Source organism: Motacilla alba, chromosome 4, assembly GCF_015832195.1.
Source record: "Motacilla alba alba isolate MOTALB_02 chromosome 4, Motacilla_alba_V1.0_pri, whole genome shotgun sequence".
NCBI classification, from domain to species: Eukaryota; Metazoa; Chordata; class Aves; order Passeriformes; family Motacillidae; genus Motacilla; species Motacilla alba.
In genome coordinates, this window is record NC_052019.1 from 801,945 (window position 1) to 823,383 (window position 21,439).

Sequence of the window (21,439 nt, forward strand, 5' to 3'; positions counted from 1 at the left end):
AGCCGAGCGGGGCCGAGGCAGAGCGCGCCGTGGGCGTGGCCAGCGCTGCACGGGGGCGTGGCCAGCGCCGTTGAGGGCGTGCCCTGCGCCGTTGTGGGCGGGGCCGGCCCGGCCGGTATCGCTGGCGCTGCGGCAGCGGCGGCTCCGGAGCGGGGCCCGGCCCGGCCCGGCCGCTCCTCCACGGCCCTGCCCCGCTCCTCCCGGCCCTGCCCGGCCGCTCCTCCCGGCCCTGCCCCGCTCCTCCCCGCCCGGCCGCTCCTCCCGGCCCTGCCCGGCTCCTCCCGGCCCCGCCCGGCCCGGCCATGGCGCTGCTGCGGGCGGCCGCGCTGCCCGCCGAGGGCTGCCCGGCCTGGCTGCCCACGCACGTCCAGGTGACGGTGGTGCGGGCCCGCGGGCTGCGCTGCAAGGGCGGCGGCAAAGGCAAAGCGGGCGGCAGCGACGCGTACACCGTGATCCAGCTGGGCCGCGAGAAGTACAGCACCTCGGTGGCCGAGAAGAGCGGCGGCAGCCCCGAGTGGAGGGAGGAATGTGCCTTCGAGCTGCCCCCCGAGCCCGCGGCCTGCGCCGGGCTGCTGCTCACCGTGATGCACCGGGCCCTCGTGGGCATGGACCGGTTCCTGGGCCAGGCCCTGGTGCCCCTGGAGCCCGGCCGGCAGCGCGGCCGCGAGCCCGACGAGCGGTGAGTGCGGGGCGGCCGCGGGAGGGGGCCGGGAGCGGGGCTGGGGCTTCACCCGCGGCCCCGGTGGGCGGCACGGGGTCCCAGGGTGGGCACGTGGACCCCCCCCGTGTGCCCTGGGACTGGTGTCCTGGCGTCCTCGCCTGTCCCAGGGTGGCGTCACGGCGTGCCCGGGTACCCCTGGAGGGGCAGCGGGGTCACTGTGTGCCCCAGGGTGGGCACATGGAATCCCTCAGTGCCCTGTCATGGCTGTCACTGTGTCACTGTGTGCCCCAGGGTGGGCACACGGACCCTCCCAGTGCCATGGCGTGGCTGTCACTGTGTCACTGTACCGCAGGGTGGGCACATGGAATCCCTCAGTGCCCTGTCATGGCTGTCACTGTGTCACTGTGTGCCCCAGGGTGGGCACACGGACCCTCCCAGTGCCATGGCGTGGCTGTCACTGTGTCACTGTACCCCAGGGTGGGTACATGGACCCCCCCGGTGCCCTGTCATGGCTGTCACTGTGTCACTGTGTGCTCCAGGGTGGGCACATGGACCCTCCCAGTGCCCTGGCGTGGCTGTCACTGTGTCACTGTGTGCCCCAGGGTGGGCACATGCACCCTCCCACTGCCCTGGCATGGCTGTCACTGTGTCACTGTGTGCTCCAGGGTGGGCACATGGACCCTCCCAGTGCCCTGGCGTGGCTGTCACTGTGTCACTGTGTGCCCCAGGGTGGGCACATGCACCCTCCCACTGCCCTGGCATGGCTGTCACAGTGTCCCAGGGAGGGCACCGCGGGGTCCCTGGGTCCCCAGGACGGCTGCTGGAGGAGGAAGGGCATCACGGCTTCCCTGGGCACCCTCAGGATGTGCCACAGGGACTGGGTGTGGTGGGTCTGGGTGTGCCTGTCTGGGCTTTGCAGGGCTCCCCCACTGTCTGTGGGCTGTGCCCCCACACGAGGGTGGCCCGGGGTGCCCTGGGGAGGGGTCCTGAAGCCGGGCTGGCTGTGTGACCCCCCCCGAAGGACTCAGGGCATGGCAGGGCCTGGGGATGCTCGGAAAGGACGTGCTGACATCCTGGCTGTGCCAGGAGGGGGCTGCGGAACGGGGGTCCCTGCATCCCCCGGGAGGGAATCTGCCGGACCAGGCGCCCGAGCATCCTTGCCCCGGGCAGGCACAGCATGGCCCGTGGGCCCTCTGCATCCCCCAGTCTGTCCTGCACCTCGTGGTTTGTCCCCTGGTGGCTGCTGTGCTTTGCAGCCCCCCCCCCCCCCCCCCCCCCCCGTTGTCACCTGGTTTGTGGCAGGGTGTCCCTAGTTTGGGGGTGCAGACCCCAACCCCGTGCTGCCCCAGCACAAATCCTGTGATGGGGGGGATTGCTGCTCCTGCTCCCTCCCCAGGAGGGTTTAAACACTCAGAGCAGCCTTTGCCAGGCACAGAAGGGCAGGAATGCGGCTGGAATTGCTGCAGGGCAGGGGTTTTGGGGGCTCGGTTCCAGGCAGAGCTGGCAGTGCCCCCCGAACCCTGCTGGCTCCCTGCCCGAGGCTGCGGCCGCGCAGAGCAGCTCGCTGCTGGGGGAAGGGGGAACTTTCCCGTGGAGGAAGGCAGCTGCCCAGCCCTGGAGCCTCCCACTGGCCCCGAGGGGAGCGTGGGCCGGGCAGGAGTGTGGGGAGCCCCGGACACGCTGGCTCCCCGCGGTTATCCTGCTTTCCTGGGCCAAACCCGGCGGCTGGGCCGTGTCGGGGCTGGCCCGGGCTTCCCGGGCCTGCTGGAAACCCACAGCACTGCAGGGCCTGGGCAGAGACACGGGGGATGTGGGGAGAGCCCTGCCCTGGGGAGAGGCTTTTGTGGAGCGGGAGCCTCGCCAGGGCTGCTCCTCGGCCAGGGGCTGCTCCTTGGGCCCGGCGTCCCAAAGGTCAGGTCAGGGGCTGTTAATCCCACAGGGACAATGTCCAGCCTGTGTCGCCCCGTGACACCAGTGCTGCAGCCAAGGGAGAGCCGGGCTGCCAGGCTGGAGATCCCCAGGGGCTTGGAGAAGGCTCTGGGGAGAGCTTCCAGCACCTTGCAGGGCCTGCAGGGGCTCCAGGAGAGCTGCAGAGGGACTGGGGACAAGGGACAGAGGGACAGGAGGCAGGGAATGGCTGCCACTGGGAAAGGGGAGATTGGGCTGGGATCTTGGCAAGGAATTGCTGGCTGGGAGGGTGGGCAGGGGCTGGGCTGGAATTCCCAGAGAATCCTTGGATCCCAGGCCAGGCTGGACACTGGGGCTTGGATCTACCTGGGACAGTGGGAGGGATGGAAGGGGATGAGCTTTGAGTTCCCTTCCAGCCCAAGCCATTCCATGATTCTCTCATTTGCTGTCTGTCTCCCTCCCTTCCTGTAGCTTTGCTTGCATAAGGAAAATTCACTTCCCCTTGAGGCATTCAGGATCACAGGAGCTTTCAAAACTCTCTGTTCACCCGTGGCCCCGAGGATGGAAATGAGCACGGAAAACACGAGGGAAGCTCTCACCCCGTGCCCCGAGGGTGGGTGGCACCTCTGCAGCCTGGAGGGGCCACGCTGGTTTTTGGAGGAGAATCCCAGGGCTGGATCTTGTCCAGCTGGGTGGGAGAAGGACCAGGGACAGCTGGGGGGGTCCTGGCTCTTTGGGAGCTCCCGGCCGGCTCCGACGTCTGGAAACAACTTTGTTCAGGAGGAAACTTCGAGTCCCAGATTAGAAAGAGCAAAACAAACAGAGGCTCCCACCCTGGGGCTGGCCCTGCTGGGCCCGGGCAGGCCTGTGCTGGGGAGATAACGGGGCTGTGGGGCTGAGCTGTGCCCAGCTGCTGACATCCCATCCTCGCCCTGCTGCCCGGGCAGGGGGGGCTGCTCCAGCAAAGCATCCCTTGGCAGTGTGGTGGCCTCGCTCTCATTTCCCTGCAGGTTTTTACTGCACAGGAACTCGAGCAGTGATAATTGTTATCCTTGTTTTCGGCTGGCTGGAAAATGTTCCGTCAAGCTTGGACTCTTCCCCGGGAAGGGGGGCCGGGGGTGTTTACGAGCTGCCTCGTGCTGCTTTGCCAGGGGAAAATCAACTCCTGGAGTTGCACAAGAGCAGCCTGAGAGCTCTCGTGGCCTTTTTGGGCGTCCCAGGGTTTGTCCCACGCTCAGGCAGCCCCGGGGATCACGCTTGGCAGGCAAAGCAAGCTCTGAGCATCATTTCCCCCTTGCATTGAGCCGTCGTGCATCCAGAGAGCCCTGGGCAGGATCTCCTGGTGCTCACCTCCCTCCCCTGGGCCTGATCCTGCAGCTCCCTTCCTGTGCTCAGCCCCTGCAAAGCCAGGCTCCAGCCCAGGAAGAGAGGGGTTTTTGGGAACTCTCAAGGCGGCTGTTGCTTCTGCTTCCCAAAATCGGGGAAATGCCCTTGGAGTCCCCCATGGGGCTCATCCTGTGGGGTGGCAGCGAGCCAGGGGCTGTCCCCTGCACACCCAGCCCATCAGCTGGCACCTGGAAAGCTGGGAGGGCATCCAGAGAAACAGGGTTCCACCCAAGACACCAGGCTGGGTTTGCGTGGAATCAGAGAATCCTGGAGTGGTTGGGGTTGGAAGGGGCTGTAAAAGTCACCCAGTGCCACCCTGCCATGGCAGGGACACCTCCCACTGTCCCAGGCTGCTCCCAGTGTCCAGCCTGGCCTGGGCACTGCCAGGGGTCCAGGGGCAGCCACAGCTGCTCTGGGAATTCCAGCCCAGCCAGGATTTCCTCATTCCCAAGGTCCCATCCATGCTGCCCTCTGGCAGTGGCAGCCATTCCCTGTGTCCTGTCCCTGCAGCCCTTGTCCCCAGTCCCTCTGCAGAGGCCTTGGAGACCTTTCCCCTGGCCCAGGTGTGGCACCCCTTGGGTGAGCAGCAAGGGAGGGGACACTGAGGGGACAGGGGGCGCCTGGGAACACCTGCAGGGCTGGGCCTTGCATCTCCCTGCCTGGGAACCCCGGATACCCTGGTCTGCAGGGTGAGGATGAGGCTGATGGCGGGAGGAAGCAGCTCAGGTCCAAGTTTCCCGGCTGGCTGAAGCAGGCCCTTAGTGGCCGTTCCCTGGTCCCTCCCTCTCTGCAGGACCATTTCCATTTCTCTTCTGTCCCGAAGTTCTCCCGTGGGAAAGGCTGAAGGTGCAAGCAGGGAGCTGCCAGGGCTGCCCCCAGGGCTGGGGTCTGTCTGAGGGGCAGTGGGGGCAGCAGGAGTCAGGACTCCTGGCTCTGCTTTTCCTGCAGCGACTCGCGCTTGCTCCTGACAGGGAACTCGTCTGGGGGAGTTGTTCCCCGTGCAGAATTAGCTCAGCTCTGACTTCCCCACAGCCCTTCCGTGCTGCGCTTCCCTTTTGTGGTTCCCCTTCCTGCCCAGCTGTGGGGGCACCTGCTGCTGGGGGGCTCTGGGGCTGCCAGAGCTGGGGCTCTCCTCCTCTCCGCCAGCACAGGGCCTCTCCTCTGGCTGCCAAACTCTGCCAGCCCAGTCCTGGAGGCCACCAGGGCTTCTCTGCTGCACGTGGGGACGGAGGAGCTCCTCGAGGGGAGGGACAGGGAATTCCTGGGTTTGGGGGAATGCCGTGGGGGCACAGAGAGCAGAGGAGGCGGTGTGAGCCCCAGCACGGGCACGGAGGCTGGGAGAGGAGAGGGCTGACCCGGAGGGGCCCAGTGATGGGGGCTGCCTGCCTGCTCAGTGTGCTGCAGGGGTGAGAAGGTCCCTCAGGGCCGAGGATGGTCCCAGATCCCTGCCAGGAGCCCCACACCAGGCTCTCGTCCCTTGCTGGACTGCTGGCACCCATCCTGTCCCCTCCTTGCTGTGGGAGATGCTTCCCTGGCGCTGTCCTGGTGCTCCCCCTGGCATGGACCTGCTGTCATCTCCTCCCTCTGGACCTGTGTGAGCCCACGCTGTGCCTGTGGGGTCTCCTCCCTCATTGAATGAAGATCAGAGATCATTAGCAGTGCAGTGGGGCCATGGCAGCCCGCAGGCTCGGGGCTGTGCCATCCCCCTGGGACCTGCTGCTCCTTTCCATTGCCAGCCTGGCCTTGGCTCCTCGTGCCAGGGGACACTGTCACACCCAGGCTGGAGCTCTCTCTGCTCCCTGGGGAGCTGAGCCAGGGCCAAATCCCTGCAGCTCTGTCCTTGGCTCGGCTGTCCTTAGGCCGGGGAGAGGGAGAGACCTTGCAGCGGGGCGGGGAGGGAACTGCTGCTCTGGGATGGCTCTGGGAGGGGAGCTTGGCATCCCAGGGCAAAGAGCCCTCTTCCCTGTGGGCAGAGCGCCCAGCCAGGCTGGTGAGGGTCTCTGAGGGGGCCGGGAGCGCCAGGGAGCTGCTGGCATGCCCTGAGCTGGGATGGTTCGGGCTGCAAAGGCAGCTCTGAGGCAGGAAACGCCCTGGAGTGTCGAAATGCTGCAGGGGAGGAGGGGCTGCTGCTGCCAGCGACTGGGGCACGATGCTCTGCTCGGGGGCACGGGGGCTGGCATGGCACCCGTGGGGACCCGGGTGGGGTGGCACCCGTGGTGACCAGGGTGGGATAGCAGCTGTGGTGACCAGGGTGGGGTGACACCCGTGGTGACCAGGGTGGGATGGCACCCGTGGTGACCAGCTGTCCCCAGGAAGTGTTTGCCCCAAGCTGGGAGCCTGGGGCAGAGGCCCCAGGTGCTCCACAGGGTCTGATTTTGCTCCTACCTGCCCAGCTAACCCCATTTTCACCCAGTTGCCATTGCTGGTTTAAGGGGTTTGAGGCCCTTGCTCTGCTCTCCTGCAGGAAAACTCTGCTTTTCTCATTTTTTAAGATATTTGAGTGGTCTGCTCCAGCTAGTCTGGCACATTGGGTCTGGTGTGTTGGTGGCTGAGAGCCCTGGCCCATCACCCTCCATCATCTTACACCCCGAAAAGCTGCAGAGTCGGGCTTTTCCCTGTTTCACGTGGATTTTCCAGGGCCCCGAGTGCCTCCAGCTGCAGGAGAACCTGCAGCAGCTGGGCAAACCCCTCGGTGCTGTTGGTGCGGAGCTGTGGGCCTGGGGAGCTGGTGCTGCTGCCGTGCTGAGCTCAGCTGTGCTCAGGCCCTGCTCCAGGAGCCTCCCCGCTGCCTCCAGAGCCTGGCCGAGCCTTTCCTGGCTGGAGGCTGGGCTCTGCTCCCCTCCTTTTGGGGTTGCTCCCTGTGGCTCCTGGAGGAATCTGCTCCGTGGTGCAGGAGCCCAAGGAAAACGTGGCATCGTCCCCAGCGCCGGGTGGAAATGGCCTCGGAGGCACTGCTGTGCCCCTCTCTGCGCCTGGCAGGGCCTGTGCCTGGCTGAGGCGTGCTCAGAGCTGCCCTGCAGTTCTCCTGCTCCATCCGAAGCTGCCTGGGACGTGGGCTTTGGGAATTCCATCCCTGGAGCAGCACCCCGGGGCTCCTTCCCATTCCCAGGAGGCTCTTCCCTGCCAATCCAGCAAGGATGAAGGAGTGGAGCCTGCTGCTGGGCTCGGGATTCCTTCCCCTTCCCGGGGGGCTCTTCCCTGCCAATCCAGCGAGGATGAAGGAGTGGAGCCTGCAGCTGGGCTTGGGATTCCTTCCCCTTCCCCCTTCTTCGTGTTTGACTCACTCCTGAGCAGGGCTTGGTGGGGTGGATGAGCAATCCCCGTGTGAGCTGTTCCCAGAGCCACTGAGCCTGTGCTTTAGGTTCTGTGGAGCCACGGTGTCCCTGCCCTGGGGCTGATGTCCCTGCCCTGGGGCTGATGTCCCTTCCCTGGCATCGGTGTCCCTTCCTTGGCGTCGGTGTCCCTTCCTTGGCGTCGGTGTCCCTGCCCTGGGGCTGGTGTCCCTTCCCCTGTCATTGGTGTCCCTTCCCCTGTCATTGGTGTCCCTGCCCCGGGGTTGGTGTCCCTGCCCCGCCATTGGTGTCCCTGTCATTGGTGTCCCTGCCCCGGGGTTGGTGTCCCTGCCCTGGGGCTGGTGTCCCTGCACCTGTCATTGGTGTCCCTGCCCCGGGGTTGGTGTCCCTGCCCTGTCATTGGTGTCCCTGCCCCGGGGTTGGTGTCCCTTTCCTGTCATTGGTGTCCCTGCCCCGGGGTTGGTGTCCCTGCCCCGGGGTTGGTGTCCCTTTCCTGTCATTGGTGTCCCTGCCCCGGGGTTGGTGTCCATGCCCTGTCATTGGTGTCCCTGTGGAGAACAGGCATTCCCCAGGCTCTGGCTGCTGGTTCTGTGTGTTCACCCGCCCTGGTGCCTCTCCCAGCTGCACGTGGGAAGCATTCACAGCAGGGGCTGTTTGTCCTGTGTCCCCTGTGCCCTGGAGGGGCTGCCAGGAGCCGCTGCTCCCGTGGGGCCTGTGCAGCAGCTCCTGGTGCTCTGCAGCCTCACAGGTTCAGCTCAGGGCTCGTGTTGGGTTAACTTTGGCTTCTTGTGCCCAGGGCAGGGATCAGCAGCGCTGCCAGTGTCACCTTGTCCCCAGGGTTGTGGTGTCTGGGCAGCTCAGGTCACTGGGTGCCCACGAGGCTGGTTTGTGGGGAGGCAGCTGGGGGGACACAAACCGTGGCTGCTGTGGAGTGTGAGCAGATAAATCCAGCTGGGCTGATCACATCCTGACTGCTGCCCTTGCTGTCCCCAGTCAGAAATGTTCCACCCTCTTTTACAGCTCCTGAAATCTCCCCTCCTTCCCACCTGTCCATCCTGTGCTAGAGAAAACCTCAGATCCCAAAAAAACCTGATTTGGGATGAAGCTGCTGCCTGTGCTCCCACGCCAGCACCATCCTGGTGGCTCGGAGCTCTTGTCCATCCCTGGTGTCCGTCCTGGTCCAAAAGCTGTCCCCTCCGTGCCATCCCCTGCTTGCCTCTGACCATGCCAGGCCTTGTCTCATCCCTGGGCACAGCCAGCAGCTGGGACACCAGCAGGGCTGGCTTTTCCCTGCTTTCCAGGCTGTTCCTGCCACCGAGTCCCACTGGAGTGACAACACCTCTGAATCTTGCGCTGAGCCCTTTGGCCAGTGCCAGTCCATGCTGGGATTTTCTCCCCTGGCTTCCCAGGCTCTCCTTGGGATTTTCTCCCCTGGCTTCCAGGCTCTCCTTGGGATTTTCTCCCCTGGCTTCCAGGCTCTCCTTGGGATTTTCTCCCCTGGCTTCCAGGCTCTCCTTGGGATTTTCTCCCCTGGCTTCCAGGCTCTCCTTGGGATTTTCTCCCCTGGCTGTCCCAGAGGAGCACCATGCCAGGGCTTCCTGCTCTCCCCGTTAGAGGAGCAGGGCTGGGCTCTTGGCTGTGTGAGGAGCTGGGGCTGGGCTCCTTGCAGCCTTGTTTGTGAGCCCTTCTGGGAAGAACATTTGGAGAGATGAACTTCCCACCTCGGCTGCTCCATCAGCCTGTGGTTATTTTCCATCTGTGCTCTCAGCAGCTCGCAGGGATCACCTGGCAGGATCAGCCATCCAAAAGCAGCCCGGGAACCAGCCCTGCAGAAAGGCTTCCCAGCCCTGGCGGGGGAAGCTGGGGCAGGAACACGGAGCCAGACAAAAAAGCACAGAATTCCCTGGGGCTGGCTTGTTTTCCACCCTGTGCTTCCCCTCCCGGCTAGGTGAGCTTCCTCCTGGCCCAGCTGCCTCAGCTGCAGGGAATGTCCCCGTGCTGGGCTCTCAGGGGGGCTGTGCCTAGAGGAGCTGGCCGCTGTGTTTTCCCTGGCTTGGCTCTCCATGCCCTGCCCTGCTCTGTCACTGTAGCAGCCCAGGGGATCCTTGCTTTGCTCGGGGCTCTGCTGCCCAGCCAGGCTGACCTTGCTGCAGGGATGAATCAGCAGGAAATGCCAGCCTGGAGCAGGCTGGGAAGAGCCTCTGGCTCTGGGATGTGCCTGTGTCTGACTGCAGCTCTGAGCTGTGCAGGGCAGGAGCGTTTCTGCTGCTTTGGGTGATCCTGGCCTGCCCTGACAGTGCTCCGTGCTTTTGGGAGCCTTTGGGGGAGCACCTGAAGTGGAGGTGCTCCAGAAATGCTCCAGCTGTGCCTCCTCCCCTGGTGCATCCCTGGACCCCAGGGGTCACCGAGGGACTTCACTCCCCCAGGAAACTCCTTTGAACTCCCTGCTGGCAAAGCACTGGGACCAGTCTGAGAGGGAAACTGGAGGTCCTGGTGCCCAGGGTGTGCTCAGCAGGGCTGGTGGGCCACAGGAGGCCCAGCTGAGCTGCAGCTTGGAGAGCAATCTTGGGGACCCCAACCAGAGCCATTGGAGGGCAAAGGTGGTCCTCCCTGGAATAACCTACATCCTCTTTGGAATGACCCCTGTTCCCCCTGGGAATAAGCTGCTCATGCCATCCTGGGGGTGCTGGCTGTGTCCTGCTCATGCCATCAGGGTGGCTGTGTCCTGCTCATGCCATCCCAGGGGTGCTGGCTGTGTCCTGCTCATGCCATTGGTGCTGGCTGTGTCCTGCTCACGCCATCCTGGGGTGCTGGCTGTGTCCTGCTCATGCCATCTTAGGGGTGCTGGCTGTGTCCTGCCCATGCCATCAGGGTGGCTGTGTCCTGCTCATGCCATTGGTGCTGGCTGTGTCCTGCCCATGCCATCAGGGTGGCTGTGTCCTGCTCATGCCATTGGTGCTGGCTGTGTCCTGCTCATACCATCAGAGCTGGCTGTGTCCTGCTCATGCCACCCTGGGGTGCTGGCTGTGTCCTGCTCATGCCATCCTGGGGTGCTGGCTGTGTCCTGCTCATGCCATCAGGGTGGCTGTGTCCTGCTCATGCCATCCTGGAGGTGCTGGCTGTGTCCTGCTCATGGCGTTGGTGCTGTCTGTGTCCTGCTCATGCCACCCTGGGGTGCTGGCTGTGTCCTGCTCATGCCATCGTGGGTGCTGGCTGTGTCCTGCTCATGGCGTTGGTGCTGGCTGTGTCCTGCTCATGCCATCAGGGTGGCTGTGTCCTGCTCATGCCACCCTGGGGTGCTGGCTGTGTCCTGCTCATGCCATCTTAGGGGTGCTGGCTGTGTCCTGCTCATGGCGTTGGTGCTGGCTGTGTCCTGCTCATGCCATCCCAGGGGTGCTGGCTGTGTCCTGCTCATGCCATCAGGGTGGCTGTGTCCTGCTCATGCCACCCTGGGTGCTGGGCCAGCCCAGTGCTCCCCAATCCCCAGAGGTTTCTCCCTGCTGGGGAGTGAGCAGTGCCCAGGCATTCCCCTGTAGCTCCATGAATGTTTCATGGGCCAGGAGTGTCCCTGTGCCCCCCTGGCCTGTCCCCTGCTGCCCAGGGGAGGACAAAGCTCAGAGGAGAAGGAAATTTGTCCTGAGCAAATCCACCCCATCCTCGTGCTCTGTGGGGTCCCTTTCCCTCTGTAGCCACATTCCCGTGCTCCTGTTTCCCCGGCTCAGGCAGGGATGCTGCAGGACGAGGCCCCAGCTGTGTTTTGGGGAGCTCTGCGTCTGCTCCCCGTGCCTGCCCTGATCCTGGCAACAGCAGATGTAAAAATAGAGCTGGGTGCCCCTGGCACGGCTCTGCTCCTCGCCGTGGGGAGCAGGGAACTGACGGGTGTCTGGGAGAGCTGGGCTGTGCTCATTAACCACCCTGACCTAGATGGGGGTGCGCAGCCCCACCGTGGGGGCTGGGCAGCCTCTGCCGCACGCGGCTGCTCCTGATCCGGGGGACAGCCCAGGAACGGGAGCTGCAGAGCCCCCCCAGCTCCCAGGAGCCTCCCCTGAGCCCACGGGGGCTGCAGCAGCTTCCCCCTGCCACGCACTCCTGCCTGGGCTCCTCTGCCCAGCTGGGCTGAGTGGCTGCTTCCTCCTCCTCAGCCTCAGCAGGCTGCTCTCCATCCCTTCCCTGTGCATGGATAACAGCTCTGGGGCTGCTCTCCATCCTTCCCTCATGGATAACAGCTCTGGGGCTGCTCTCCATCCTTCCCTCATGGATAACAGCTCTGGGGCTGCTCTCCATCCCTTCCCTGTGCATGGATAACAGCTCTGGGGCTGCTCTCCATCCCTTCCCTGTGCATGGATAACAGCTCTGGGGCTGCTCTCCATCCTTCCCTCATGGATAACAGCTCTGGGGCTGCTCTCCATCCCTTCCCTGAGCATGGATAACAGCTCTGGGGCTGCTCTCCATCCTTCCCTCATGGATAACAGCTCTGGGGCTGCTCTCCATCCTTCCCTCATGGATAACAGCTCTGGGGCTGCTCTCCATCCTTCCCTGTGCATGGATAACAGCTCTGGGGCTGCTCTCCATCCTTCCCTGTGCATGGATAACAGACCTGGGGCTGCTCTCCATCCCTTCCCTGTGCATGGATAACAGCTCTGGGGCTGCTCTCCATCCCTTCCCTGCGCATGGATAACAGACCTGGGGCTGCTCTCCATCCTTCCCTCATGGATAACAGCTCTGGGGCTGCTCTCCATCCTTCCCTCATGGATAACAGCTCTGGGGCTGCTCTCCATCCTTCCCTCATGGATAACAGACCTGGGGCTGCTCTCCATCCCTTCCCTCATGGATAACAGCTCTGGGGCTGCTCTCCATCCCTTCCCTCATGGATAACAGACCTGGGGCTGCTCTCCATCCTTCCCTCATGGATAACAGCTCTGGGGCTGCTCTCCATCCCTTCCCTCATGGATAACAGACCTGGGGCTGCTCTCCATCCTTCCCTCATGGATAACAGACCTGGGGCTGCTCTCCATCCTTCCCTCATGGATAACAGCTCTGGGGCTGCTCTCCATCCTTCCCTCATGGATAACAGACCTGGGGCTGCTCTCCATCCCTTCCCTCATGGATAACAGACCTGGGGCTGCTCTCCATCCTTCCCTCATGGATAACAGACCTGGGGCTGCTCTCCATCCTTCCCTCATGGATAACAGCTCTGGGGCTGCTCTCCATCCTTCCCTCATGGATAACAGACCTGGGGCTGCTCTCCATCCTTCCCTCATGGATAACAGCTCTGGGGCTGCTCTCCATCCCTGCCCTCATGGAAAGCAGATCTGGGGTCCCTCACTTCGGGAGTGCACCCCAGCAGCGCTGGCTCTGTGCAGTGTCACAGGGACAATAGACATTTGTTAGCAAAGAGAATGTCCCTGCCTGTGGCTTGTGCCTTCCCTCTGGCTGGGGCTGCTCTGGTGGTGTGGCACCCTGCAGATGTCCCTGGGCTCTCCATTCCCTGGATGTGTCACCCTGGAGGTGTCCCCATTCCCTGGAGGTGTCCCTGGGTGTGTCACCTTGGATGTGTCACCCTGGAGGTGTCCCTGGTCTCTCTATTCTCTGGGTATGTCACCCTGGGGATGTCCCATGGAGGAGCCACCCTGGAGGTGTCCCTGGATGTGTCACCTTGGATATGTCACCCTGGAGATGTCCCATGGAGGTGTCACCCTGGAGGTGTCCCTGGGCTCTCCATTCTCTGGGTATGTCACCCTGGAGGTGTCCCATGGAGGAGCCACCCTGGAGGTGTCCCCAAGCTCTCGGTGTGCCAGCAGGACACCACCTGGCAGGGCAGAGGGCAGGAGCTGGGGGAAAAGGAGCAGAAAGGAGCAGCTGCCCAGGGAGCAGAGGCTGCTGGTCCAGGAGGTTCCCTCCTCTGGAAGCACATTCCAGCTGTGGGGAGCAGGGGAAGCAGCACAGGCTGGGACACATCTCCTCAGCTGGGAGCAATCCTGCTGCTGCTGCCCACCAGCTCTGGCTCTGGGACAGGGTTTAACTGCACTTTAATTGGAATTTTGTAACCTGCAAAGGCTCCAGACCTTGGCAGAGTGGGTGGCTGGGGGTGAGTGGCTTGTCCTGGGCAGTGAGGGGCTGGATCCCTGCTGTGGCCTCCCAGCCCCCCAGGAAGCAGATCCTGGTGGATCCCTGGGGCTGGGTGTGCTTGGCACAGCTCCCTCCCTCCCTCCCCTGCTCCTGAGCTGAGTGACGTAACCCAGTTCTGCTCCTCCAGACCTGGAGAAGGGATTTCATGCTCGTTTTCCAGGTGTGTTACCTTTTCCCATAAAAAACATCTTGTCCCTGTCCAAGATGTGGCCTTGGGTGACCCCAGTGCAGAAACCCCTCCCAGCATGCCCCCAAGGGCAGCTCCTGGAAGGAATTTGGGAGACCAAGGGCCGTGGGACGGGGTTCCTGATGGAAAGCTGCTGTGGGAGTTTGTGAGTTGCTGCCTGGGACTTGCTCCCTCCCTGATCCTGCTGTCCTGCTGCATCCCAGCAGTTTGCACCTCCTGTTTCCACTGGGGCTGATTCATAAAAAACCCAAGCACACGACATGGAACAGCTGAATCCTCCCAAAGCCTCGTCCTGTGCCATGAACTGAGAGCTCAGCCTAAAAATAGCCCCACTGCCTGCTGGAAGTGTAGCCCTGGCTGCTGATGAGGTCTTGGGAAGCAGAAATAGCTCCTGAGTCCCAGCAGGAGCTGAGGCTTGCCTTCAACAGCTGCTTTTTGGGGCAGCTCAGGCTCAGCCCCCCAATCCCCTTGGATGCTCTCAGGGTGCTGGGGGCACATCCAGGCTGTTCCAGCTCCTCCTGGGGAGCTCCTGCCTTCCCTGTGTAAATGCCCCCAGGTTCTCACTGTTTTTTTCCGTGGGATGGTGTCAGGTACACAAACTCCTCTCAGGAGCTGTTTCTTTTTCCTGGGCAGTGATTCAGCCCCCCGGGCTCTCCCTCCCCAGCTGCCAGGCTGCTGCAGCCCTTCCCTCCCTCCCGAGCTGCTTCCAGCCCCTCCTTCGAGTGAAGAATGCCCTGGGGGGTGTTCCAGGCAGCCTTTTCCCCTCCAGTCCTCTGGGAAGGGTTCTCCTGATGGAGCTGCTGCTGCTCCCTGCCAGGGGCTCAGCCCTGCCCTGCTCTTAGGGGTTCACGCTGCCTTTCCCCATGGATTTTATGGTTTTTTTCCCCCTGCCTGGCTATTTTCAAGCTGGCAGCCTGAGCACTGAACGTTTTGCAGCGGGCATTGGGGATAAGTGAGTGGTGGGAATAGAGTGGATTGGCTGGGACTGAGCTCTGTGCCCTGCCAAGTCCCAGGCACTGTCCCTCCCTCCTGCCCTTGTGTGCTGCCAGCTGTGCCCCTGGGATATTTATCAGGGAATGAGGGCATTTTGTGCCCCCTTCGTGGCACCCCAGACTGGTTTGGGTTGGAAGGGACCTTAAAGGGCATCCAGTGCCACGGGCAGGGACACCTCCCACTGTCCCAGTTCCTCCAAGCCCCAGTGTCCAGCCTGGCCTGGGACACTTCCAGGCTGTGCTGCAGCATTCCCAGACCTCCAGCTCCTCCCTTCATCCAGGCTGTGATAACTTCCCTGGCAGAAATTCAGGAGCTCCTGGAGGACACAACTCGAGTTTGTTCCTCACCCTGGTGATTCCAGCAGGGTCACACCCACCCCACCCCATTCCATCCCACCCCGTCCCATTTTGTTCCCTGTTTTTTTTCTTCTCAGTGCCTTCACTCTCCGGGTGGGTGTAAGACACCAGTGGGATTTTTATTTTCTGGGAAATTGTTAATGCATGTCAGAAGTGTCTTCATCTCCCGTTGCTCCCAGGAAGCACAACATGGAGAAACAGGATCTGTCCCGAGTCTGCAGCTTTCCTTGGGCCTTGTTAAGAGGAATTGCAATCAGAAATTCATTTAAAACTTGGATCTGGGTGGGATCAGGGCAGTGGCTGTGCTGGGTTCCTGCTCATCCTGCTGCACCCCTGGGAAGTGGTGCCTGGAGTGGCAGGGAGATGGGGGAGTGAAGAGATTTTTGGAAAGGAACAGATTTTTGGGAAAGAACAGGGAAACATGGTTCCCTGGTGGCCTGTGTTTGGTGCTGCCCCTTTGGAATGTGGGAGTGGAGAACCAGGGGTGGCTCTGGCCGTGTCTTTGCTTTGGTGTCCCCAGTGCCACTGTTCCTCCCCTCTGGCAGCAGTCCAGACCCCTGTGCCATCCCATTCCTGAGGCTGCTCCGTGCCCTGCCAGCTCCCAGCCATTCCCTGAGGAAGCACCAGCCCCTAAAGGGATCCTGGGGGTGTGTTTGCCTTGTGCAGGGAGTGCTTTGGAGGCTTGTCCAATGTTCCCCCATTTCCACGGGCAGCTTTGGAGCAAAGTCTGCGTTAGGGGTTTTGTGAGTGGGAAGCATTCCCAGGAATCCTCTGGAATCAGTGGGAGCTTTGTGCTGGGCATGGCCCGTAGCTCCTTCTGGACCCTGCTGTGGCAGTGTGGGAGTTGCCCCACATCAGCAGCCTGGGAAGGGTGGGCTTGTGTTGGGTGGGCTTGGAGCTGCTCAGCTGCTGCTGCTGCCCCCAGAGAGCTCCCGGGAGGCATCACCCTCTAAAGCCTTGATCCAAGGACACTGCCAGGCAGCCCTGAGCAGCTCTGCTGGAGTCACACTGGCAGGAAGTTGATTTCATGGATGCTGCTGAGCTCCTTTGCCACTGTGGGTCAGCCTCTGCTGAGAGGATCCCCGAGTCACCGGCTCTGGGACATTCAAACCACGAGCACAAAACGCCGCTGGCTTTGTCTCCTTCCAGACACAGCAGCCAGCTTTGCCTGGGAATCACAGTGCTGTCTGGAGGGCTCGGGGAGGTGCTGCTCTCCAGGCTGTGCAGTGGAAGGGCAGCGTTTGGGGTGAGGACAGGGATGGAGATGGAGCTGGAGGTGCCCCACAGAGGGGTCAGGTCCTGTGTGCTGTGTCCCAGGTGCACCAGAGAGGGGTCAGGTCCCGTGTGCCACATCCCAGGTGCACCACAGAGGGGTCAGGTCCTGTGTGCCACCTCCCAGGTGCACCAGAGAGGGGTCAGGTCCTGTGTGCCGTGTCCCAGGTGCACCAGGGAGGGGTCAGGTCGTGTGTGCCACGTCCCAGGTGCACCAGGGAGGGGTCAGGTCCTGTGTGCCGTGTCCCAGGTGCACCAGGGAGGGGTCAGGTCCTGTGTGCCGTGTCCCAGGTGCACCAGGGAGGGGTCAGGTCCCGTGTGCCACGTCCCAGGTGCGCCACGGAAGGGTCAGGTCCTGTGTGCCACCTCCGTGTGGGGTGTTTGTGTCTCTGACTCGGGGTTTAGGTGATACCTGGGACACTTGGGTTGGAATCCCAGCATCACCGAGGTTGGGAAAGCCCTCCTGGATCATTGAGTCCAGTCCCCAATGCCCAAAGCACTGAGTGTCACATCCAGGCACTCTTTGGACACCTCCAGGGACGGGGACTCCAAACCTCCCTGGGTAGTTCCAACGTTTTCCAGCCCTTTCCCTGGAGAAATTCGTGCTAGGTATCCCTGGTGCTTTCTCTCCTCAAAGCTCTCCCGGCCTGTGGCTCTGGGAGGTGACAGAGGGCCCTTCCCTTTTGTCTCCCCTCTGGCCACAGGTGGCACAAGCTGCACTCCAAGGCTGGGAAGAAGGAGAAGGAGCGTGGTGAGATCCTGGTGAGCATCCAGTTCACCAGGCACAGCCTGACCGCCAGCATGTTCGACCTGTCCGTGAAGGACAAGGCGCGCTCGCCCTTGGGCAGGCTGAAGGACAAGGTGACGGGCAAGAAGAAGTACGACCTGGAGTCGGCCTCTGCCATCATCCCCAGCAGCATGGCGGCCCTGGACATGGAGGACGACTTGGAGCTCGGGGGCAAGAAGTCCAAGCTGAAGGGCTTCTTCCTGAAGAACAAGCTGCGCAGGTCGTCCCTGACGCAGTCCAGCACGTCCCTGGGCTCCGACAGCACCATCTCCTCTGCCAGCCTGAGCCTGGCAGCCAACGTCCCCGAGGTGACCAGGTCCCCCAGCAGACACGGCAGCCTGTCCACCGAGCGCTCTGGTAAGAGGATCAGGGCTAATCCCCCGCTGCCTGCCTTTCTGTGCAAGGGGCTGCTGAGGGGGCCGTGCAGCTCTGTGGGCTGATGGCTTACCCAGCCTCAGAGCAGCACCTGGGCACTGGTTATTCCATTCCAGGAATGGAACCAGCAGTGTGGAATTGGTTAGCTTGGGAAAGCCCTCCAGGATCATGGAGTCCACCTGTTCCCTCAGCATTGCCAGAGCCACCACTCACTGTGTCCCCAGGTGCCAGAGCCACAGGGCTGCGAAATCCCCCCAGGGATGGGGATCCCACCCCTGCCCTTTCCATGAGGAATGTCCCCAGTGCCCACCCTGAGGCTCCCCTGAGGCCGTTCCCTCTGCTCCTGTCCCTGTTCCCTGGAGCAGAGCCCGACCCCCCCGGCTGTCCCCTCCTGGCAGGAGCTGTGCAGAGCCACAAGGGCCCCCCTGAGCCTCCTTTGCTCCAGGCTGTCACTAAGAGGTGACATCCCCGAGACCTGTGTGCTGGCACAGAGGCGTTTGCCAGAACGGGAGGAACATCCCAGATTTTGCTTTTCCGTGCCTGCACCATGAGCTCCCAGCATCTGGGGTTCCTCAGGGCTGTTCCTTTCAGCCCCTCGGAGCAGAGAGGCCGGGCTGAGCTGGGCTGAGCTGGGCTGGGCTGAGCTGAGCTGGGCTGGGCTGTGCTGAGCTGGGCTGGGCTGGGCTGGGCCGGGCTGGGCTGAGCTGAGCCGAGCCGGGCTGAGCTGAGCTGGGCTGGGCTGGGCTGGGCCGGGCTGAGCTGGGCTGGGCTGAGCCCAGCTGGGCTGTGCTGGGCTGGCAGCTGCTGGCCCTGCCCTGGGGCACTGCTCTCTCTAATGAGCCGCCTCCAGCTCGAAGGCAAAGCCCAAACCGGCCGGCTCGGGTGATTAAAACAATCTGAGCTCTTGGCACTCCCAGGGCAGTCATTTACAAACAAAAAAGGCCCTTGTAGGGAATTAATTCTCCCTTGGAAACAAATACATGGTTAAATGGTTCAGTTGGCTGAGACAGGCATTGCCAGGTCGGGTGGGAGTCCCCGGGGAGGCCCTGTGGCTCTGCTGGTGACATTCCTGTGCTGGTTCCATCATCCTTGGGCTGGGCCTTCCAGCTACTGGGAGCTTCCCTTCCCATGGCAGGGGACTGGAACTGGGTGATCTTGAAGTTGCTTCCAGCCCAAACCATTCCACGATTCTGTGAAGTAGGCAGCATCTCCAGCGGGGAGAGGCGAGCAGCTGTCAGTTGTTTTCCTCAGGTTCTCATGAATTTTACCCCCAAAAATTGGCAGTGGCCACGAGATCAAAGGATCACGGAGTTGTTAAGGTTGGGAAAGATTTTTAAGATGATCAAGTCCACCCCTCGAGGCAGTGGGAGGGAGAGGCAGGCACTGGACCCTCCTGGCTCATCACACCGAGCAGTGGCCTGGAGCTCATGGCACCCTCATCTCTTGTTCGGTGCACACTCATACATCACATGGAAGCTTTAAAACCCTTTAGGGAGCTTCTGAGCAGTTCCTTGCATTTGTTATCAAGCTCAGATCCTCTCGGACAATGGCTTTGTCATGGTGCAGAGCCTCCTCTGGGGGTGTCCCCTGCTGTGCTCGGGGACAGTTTTGTGTCCCCAGTGTGGCCGCACACCAGTGAGCTGTGCTTTGCCTGTGTTTTGCTGTGCTTTCCAAGGATTTCGTGTGTGTGCCATGTCCCAGGTGCACCAGAGAGGGGTCAGGTCCTGCGTGCCACATCCCAGCTGCACCAGAGAGCTTTCCAAAGCTGTGCTTTGCTGTGCTTTCCAAGGATTTCGTGATAATCCCCTGGCGGGGAGAAGGCCGGGGCGGTTTCCCAGCGCTCTTTGGCGTGTCCAGGTGGAAGAAGAGGACGCCGTACCCGTGGCCTCACGTGTCGTGTGTTTGCCCCCGCAGTGAAGGAGCTGCTGGCCTCGCCGAAGCTGAGCCACAAGAGAGCCTTCAGCGACAACGTGTCGCAGGTCAGCCCCGCAGCGCCGCAGCCCAGCGCCCCGCAGAGCCCCCAGGCCAGGAAGGAGCCCGGCTCCCGCTCGTCCCTGTGCATCAACGGCAGCCACGTGTACGGGGAGGAGGCGGCCCCCCGTGCCCTGCCCGCCTCTGCCCCCCTGCCCGTGCCCCGCCGGCAGGACGAGCCCCTGGGCTTCACCCCGCTGCACCCCGAGCCCCACGAGGCGCCCTGGGGGCTGGGCGGCCTGGAGAGGGCCCAGCAGAGGGACGAGCCCAGGTTCATCCCGTCCCCTCCCAGCCTGGCCCTGCAGGAAGAGCTCAAGGTGTCCACCAAGGCCGTGACCCTCAGCAACCACCTGGGCAGGGCCAGGATGGAGGAGAGCAAAGCCGGCCAGGCCGCGGCTGCTCCGGGCTTCCCCGCCGAGCCAGCCCAGGACAGAGCGCCCGAGGACACCAGGAAGGAGGACAAGAGAGCCAAGGGAGGCTTCTTCCACCACGGGGGCAAAGGCCAGGGGGACAGAGGGACCCCCGCGCACGCCTCGGCCGCGGGGGACGAGCGGAGTAAGAGCGGCTGGTTTGGGTCCAAGGAGCCCAAAGAGTCCCCTCAGAAACCCAGGTCAGTGCAAGGGGCTGGGGAGGCCCAGGCTGGTGATTCCTGCCCCAAATTCCCGTCTCCAGCAGCTCCTGGGTGCTCCTGGGAGCGCTCAGGCAAGGGCAGAGCAGGGGAAATGCTTCCTTGCTCTTAAATGCCTCAAAGGGAAGGGGGTTTTCCTGGATCCTCTGCTGGCTCCTGCCAGAAGCCCCCTCTGCTGGATGGGGGATGTGTTTTGCTCTCAGGGATGGAGGGATCCCCTCCGTGGAGAGGTTTCCCTCTGCAGAGGTGAGGCTCAGTGTGGTCGCACCAAGTGGTTCTGTGGCCTGGAAATACAGATTCGTTATCCTTTAATGAGCTAGAACAGCTTCCCTGGCAGTCAGGGTGGATGTGGGATACTGGGATTGGTAACCACATTCCTGTTAGGAACCCCACACCCCCCTATGGGGTCAGGTCAGGGTGCAGCACTTTGGTTCATGAGGTATCATTGATATTCCCAGAGTAACTAATCCCAGCCCACCCAGCCTTCCCTTCCCCCAGTTAGGAACCTCTAGCTGTTCTTGCTTTGTGTGGCAGTTCATCCCTCCAGATCCTCGGGGTTTGTGGTGTTTGTGCTGCTCCTGGGAGGAGTTTATCACCCGTGTCCCCCCTGGAGCTGAGCTGGCAGTCCAGAGGTCGAGGGTGGTGTCAGTGTGGGGCAGGAAATGGGGTTAAAATCAGCCAGAGAAAACAAGCAGCACTCAGAGCTGCTCCAGTCTGCAGGCTTGGTTTATTGGAGGGATTTTCTCATCTGGGCTGACTTTAACCTCATTTATTGAGCAGAAGGATTTTGGTTCAGTCTGAGCCTCCTTTAATGAAGAGGGCACTCCTGGTTTATTCCACAAAACCTGGCTCCCACGTGGGTTAAACTTGTGAAGGGATGGGCACATCCCTCAGCCTGGCCCCAGCACCAGCCCCAAAATTGCCCCTTTCCACGGGAAGGTGTCGTGCTCGTGGTGGCCTTGGGGCTGCACAGGCAGAGCTGGGGACACTGGGACAGGCAGGAGCTGCTCCCCTGGGTCGGGAACATCAGGAACGTCCCATCCCACGGGCCTGGAGCTCAGTCCCACAAAGTGCATGGTAGGGAAGGAGCAGGGCTGGGGGCTGCTGTGCTGCATCCCTGGCATTCCCTGTCCCTGGCAGTGCCCCAGGCCAGGCTGGATGGGGCTTGCAGCACCCTGGCACGGTGGAAGGTCCCTGTCCGTGGCAGGGGTGGAATGGGATGGGCTTTAAGGTCCCTTCCAGCCCTCACCATGCTGTGATTCTGGGGTTCCCAGGAGGCTCAGAGCCCTGGCAGTGCTTTGGTGTCACATCCCAGGGCAGGGTTTGTGCATGGGCCTGAAGGACTCCGGACTCTGCACCCTGTCCTTGAGGAAGGACACAGCATTCCCGCTCAAGAGCGTTCTTTTAATTTTTCTTTCTAATTTTGGGGTAAGAAACCCGCTGGTTAAGGCCCAGAATAAAAAATCAAGGCTTAAAAATCCTGCTGAATCCAG

At 62.4% G+C, this 21,439-nt stretch overlaps 1 protein-coding gene across 5 annotated transcripts in view; it reads left to right on the forward strand.

Annotated features, from left to right (window-relative positions):
• The first annotated feature begins 223 nt into the window (after nucleotides 1–223).
• RAB11FIP5 (RAB11 family interacting protein 5) overlaps nucleotides 224–21,439 on the forward strand; it is a 41,684-nt gene continuing 20,468 nt past the window's right edge. For all 5 annotated transcript variants that reach the window (XM_038135665.1, XM_038135666.1, XM_038135667.1 and 2 more), the window contains exons 1-3: nucleotides 224–679; nucleotides 16,890–17,329; nucleotides 19,262–19,928. In XM_038135665.1, the coding sequence (XP_037991593.1) occupies nucleotides 303–679; nucleotides 16,890–17,329; nucleotides 19,262–19,928 (1,484 nt within the window). In that variant the 5' untranslated portion in view covers nucleotides 224–302. The remainder of the gene's footprint in view (nucleotides 680–16,889; nucleotides 17,330–19,261; nucleotides 19,929–21,439) is intronic.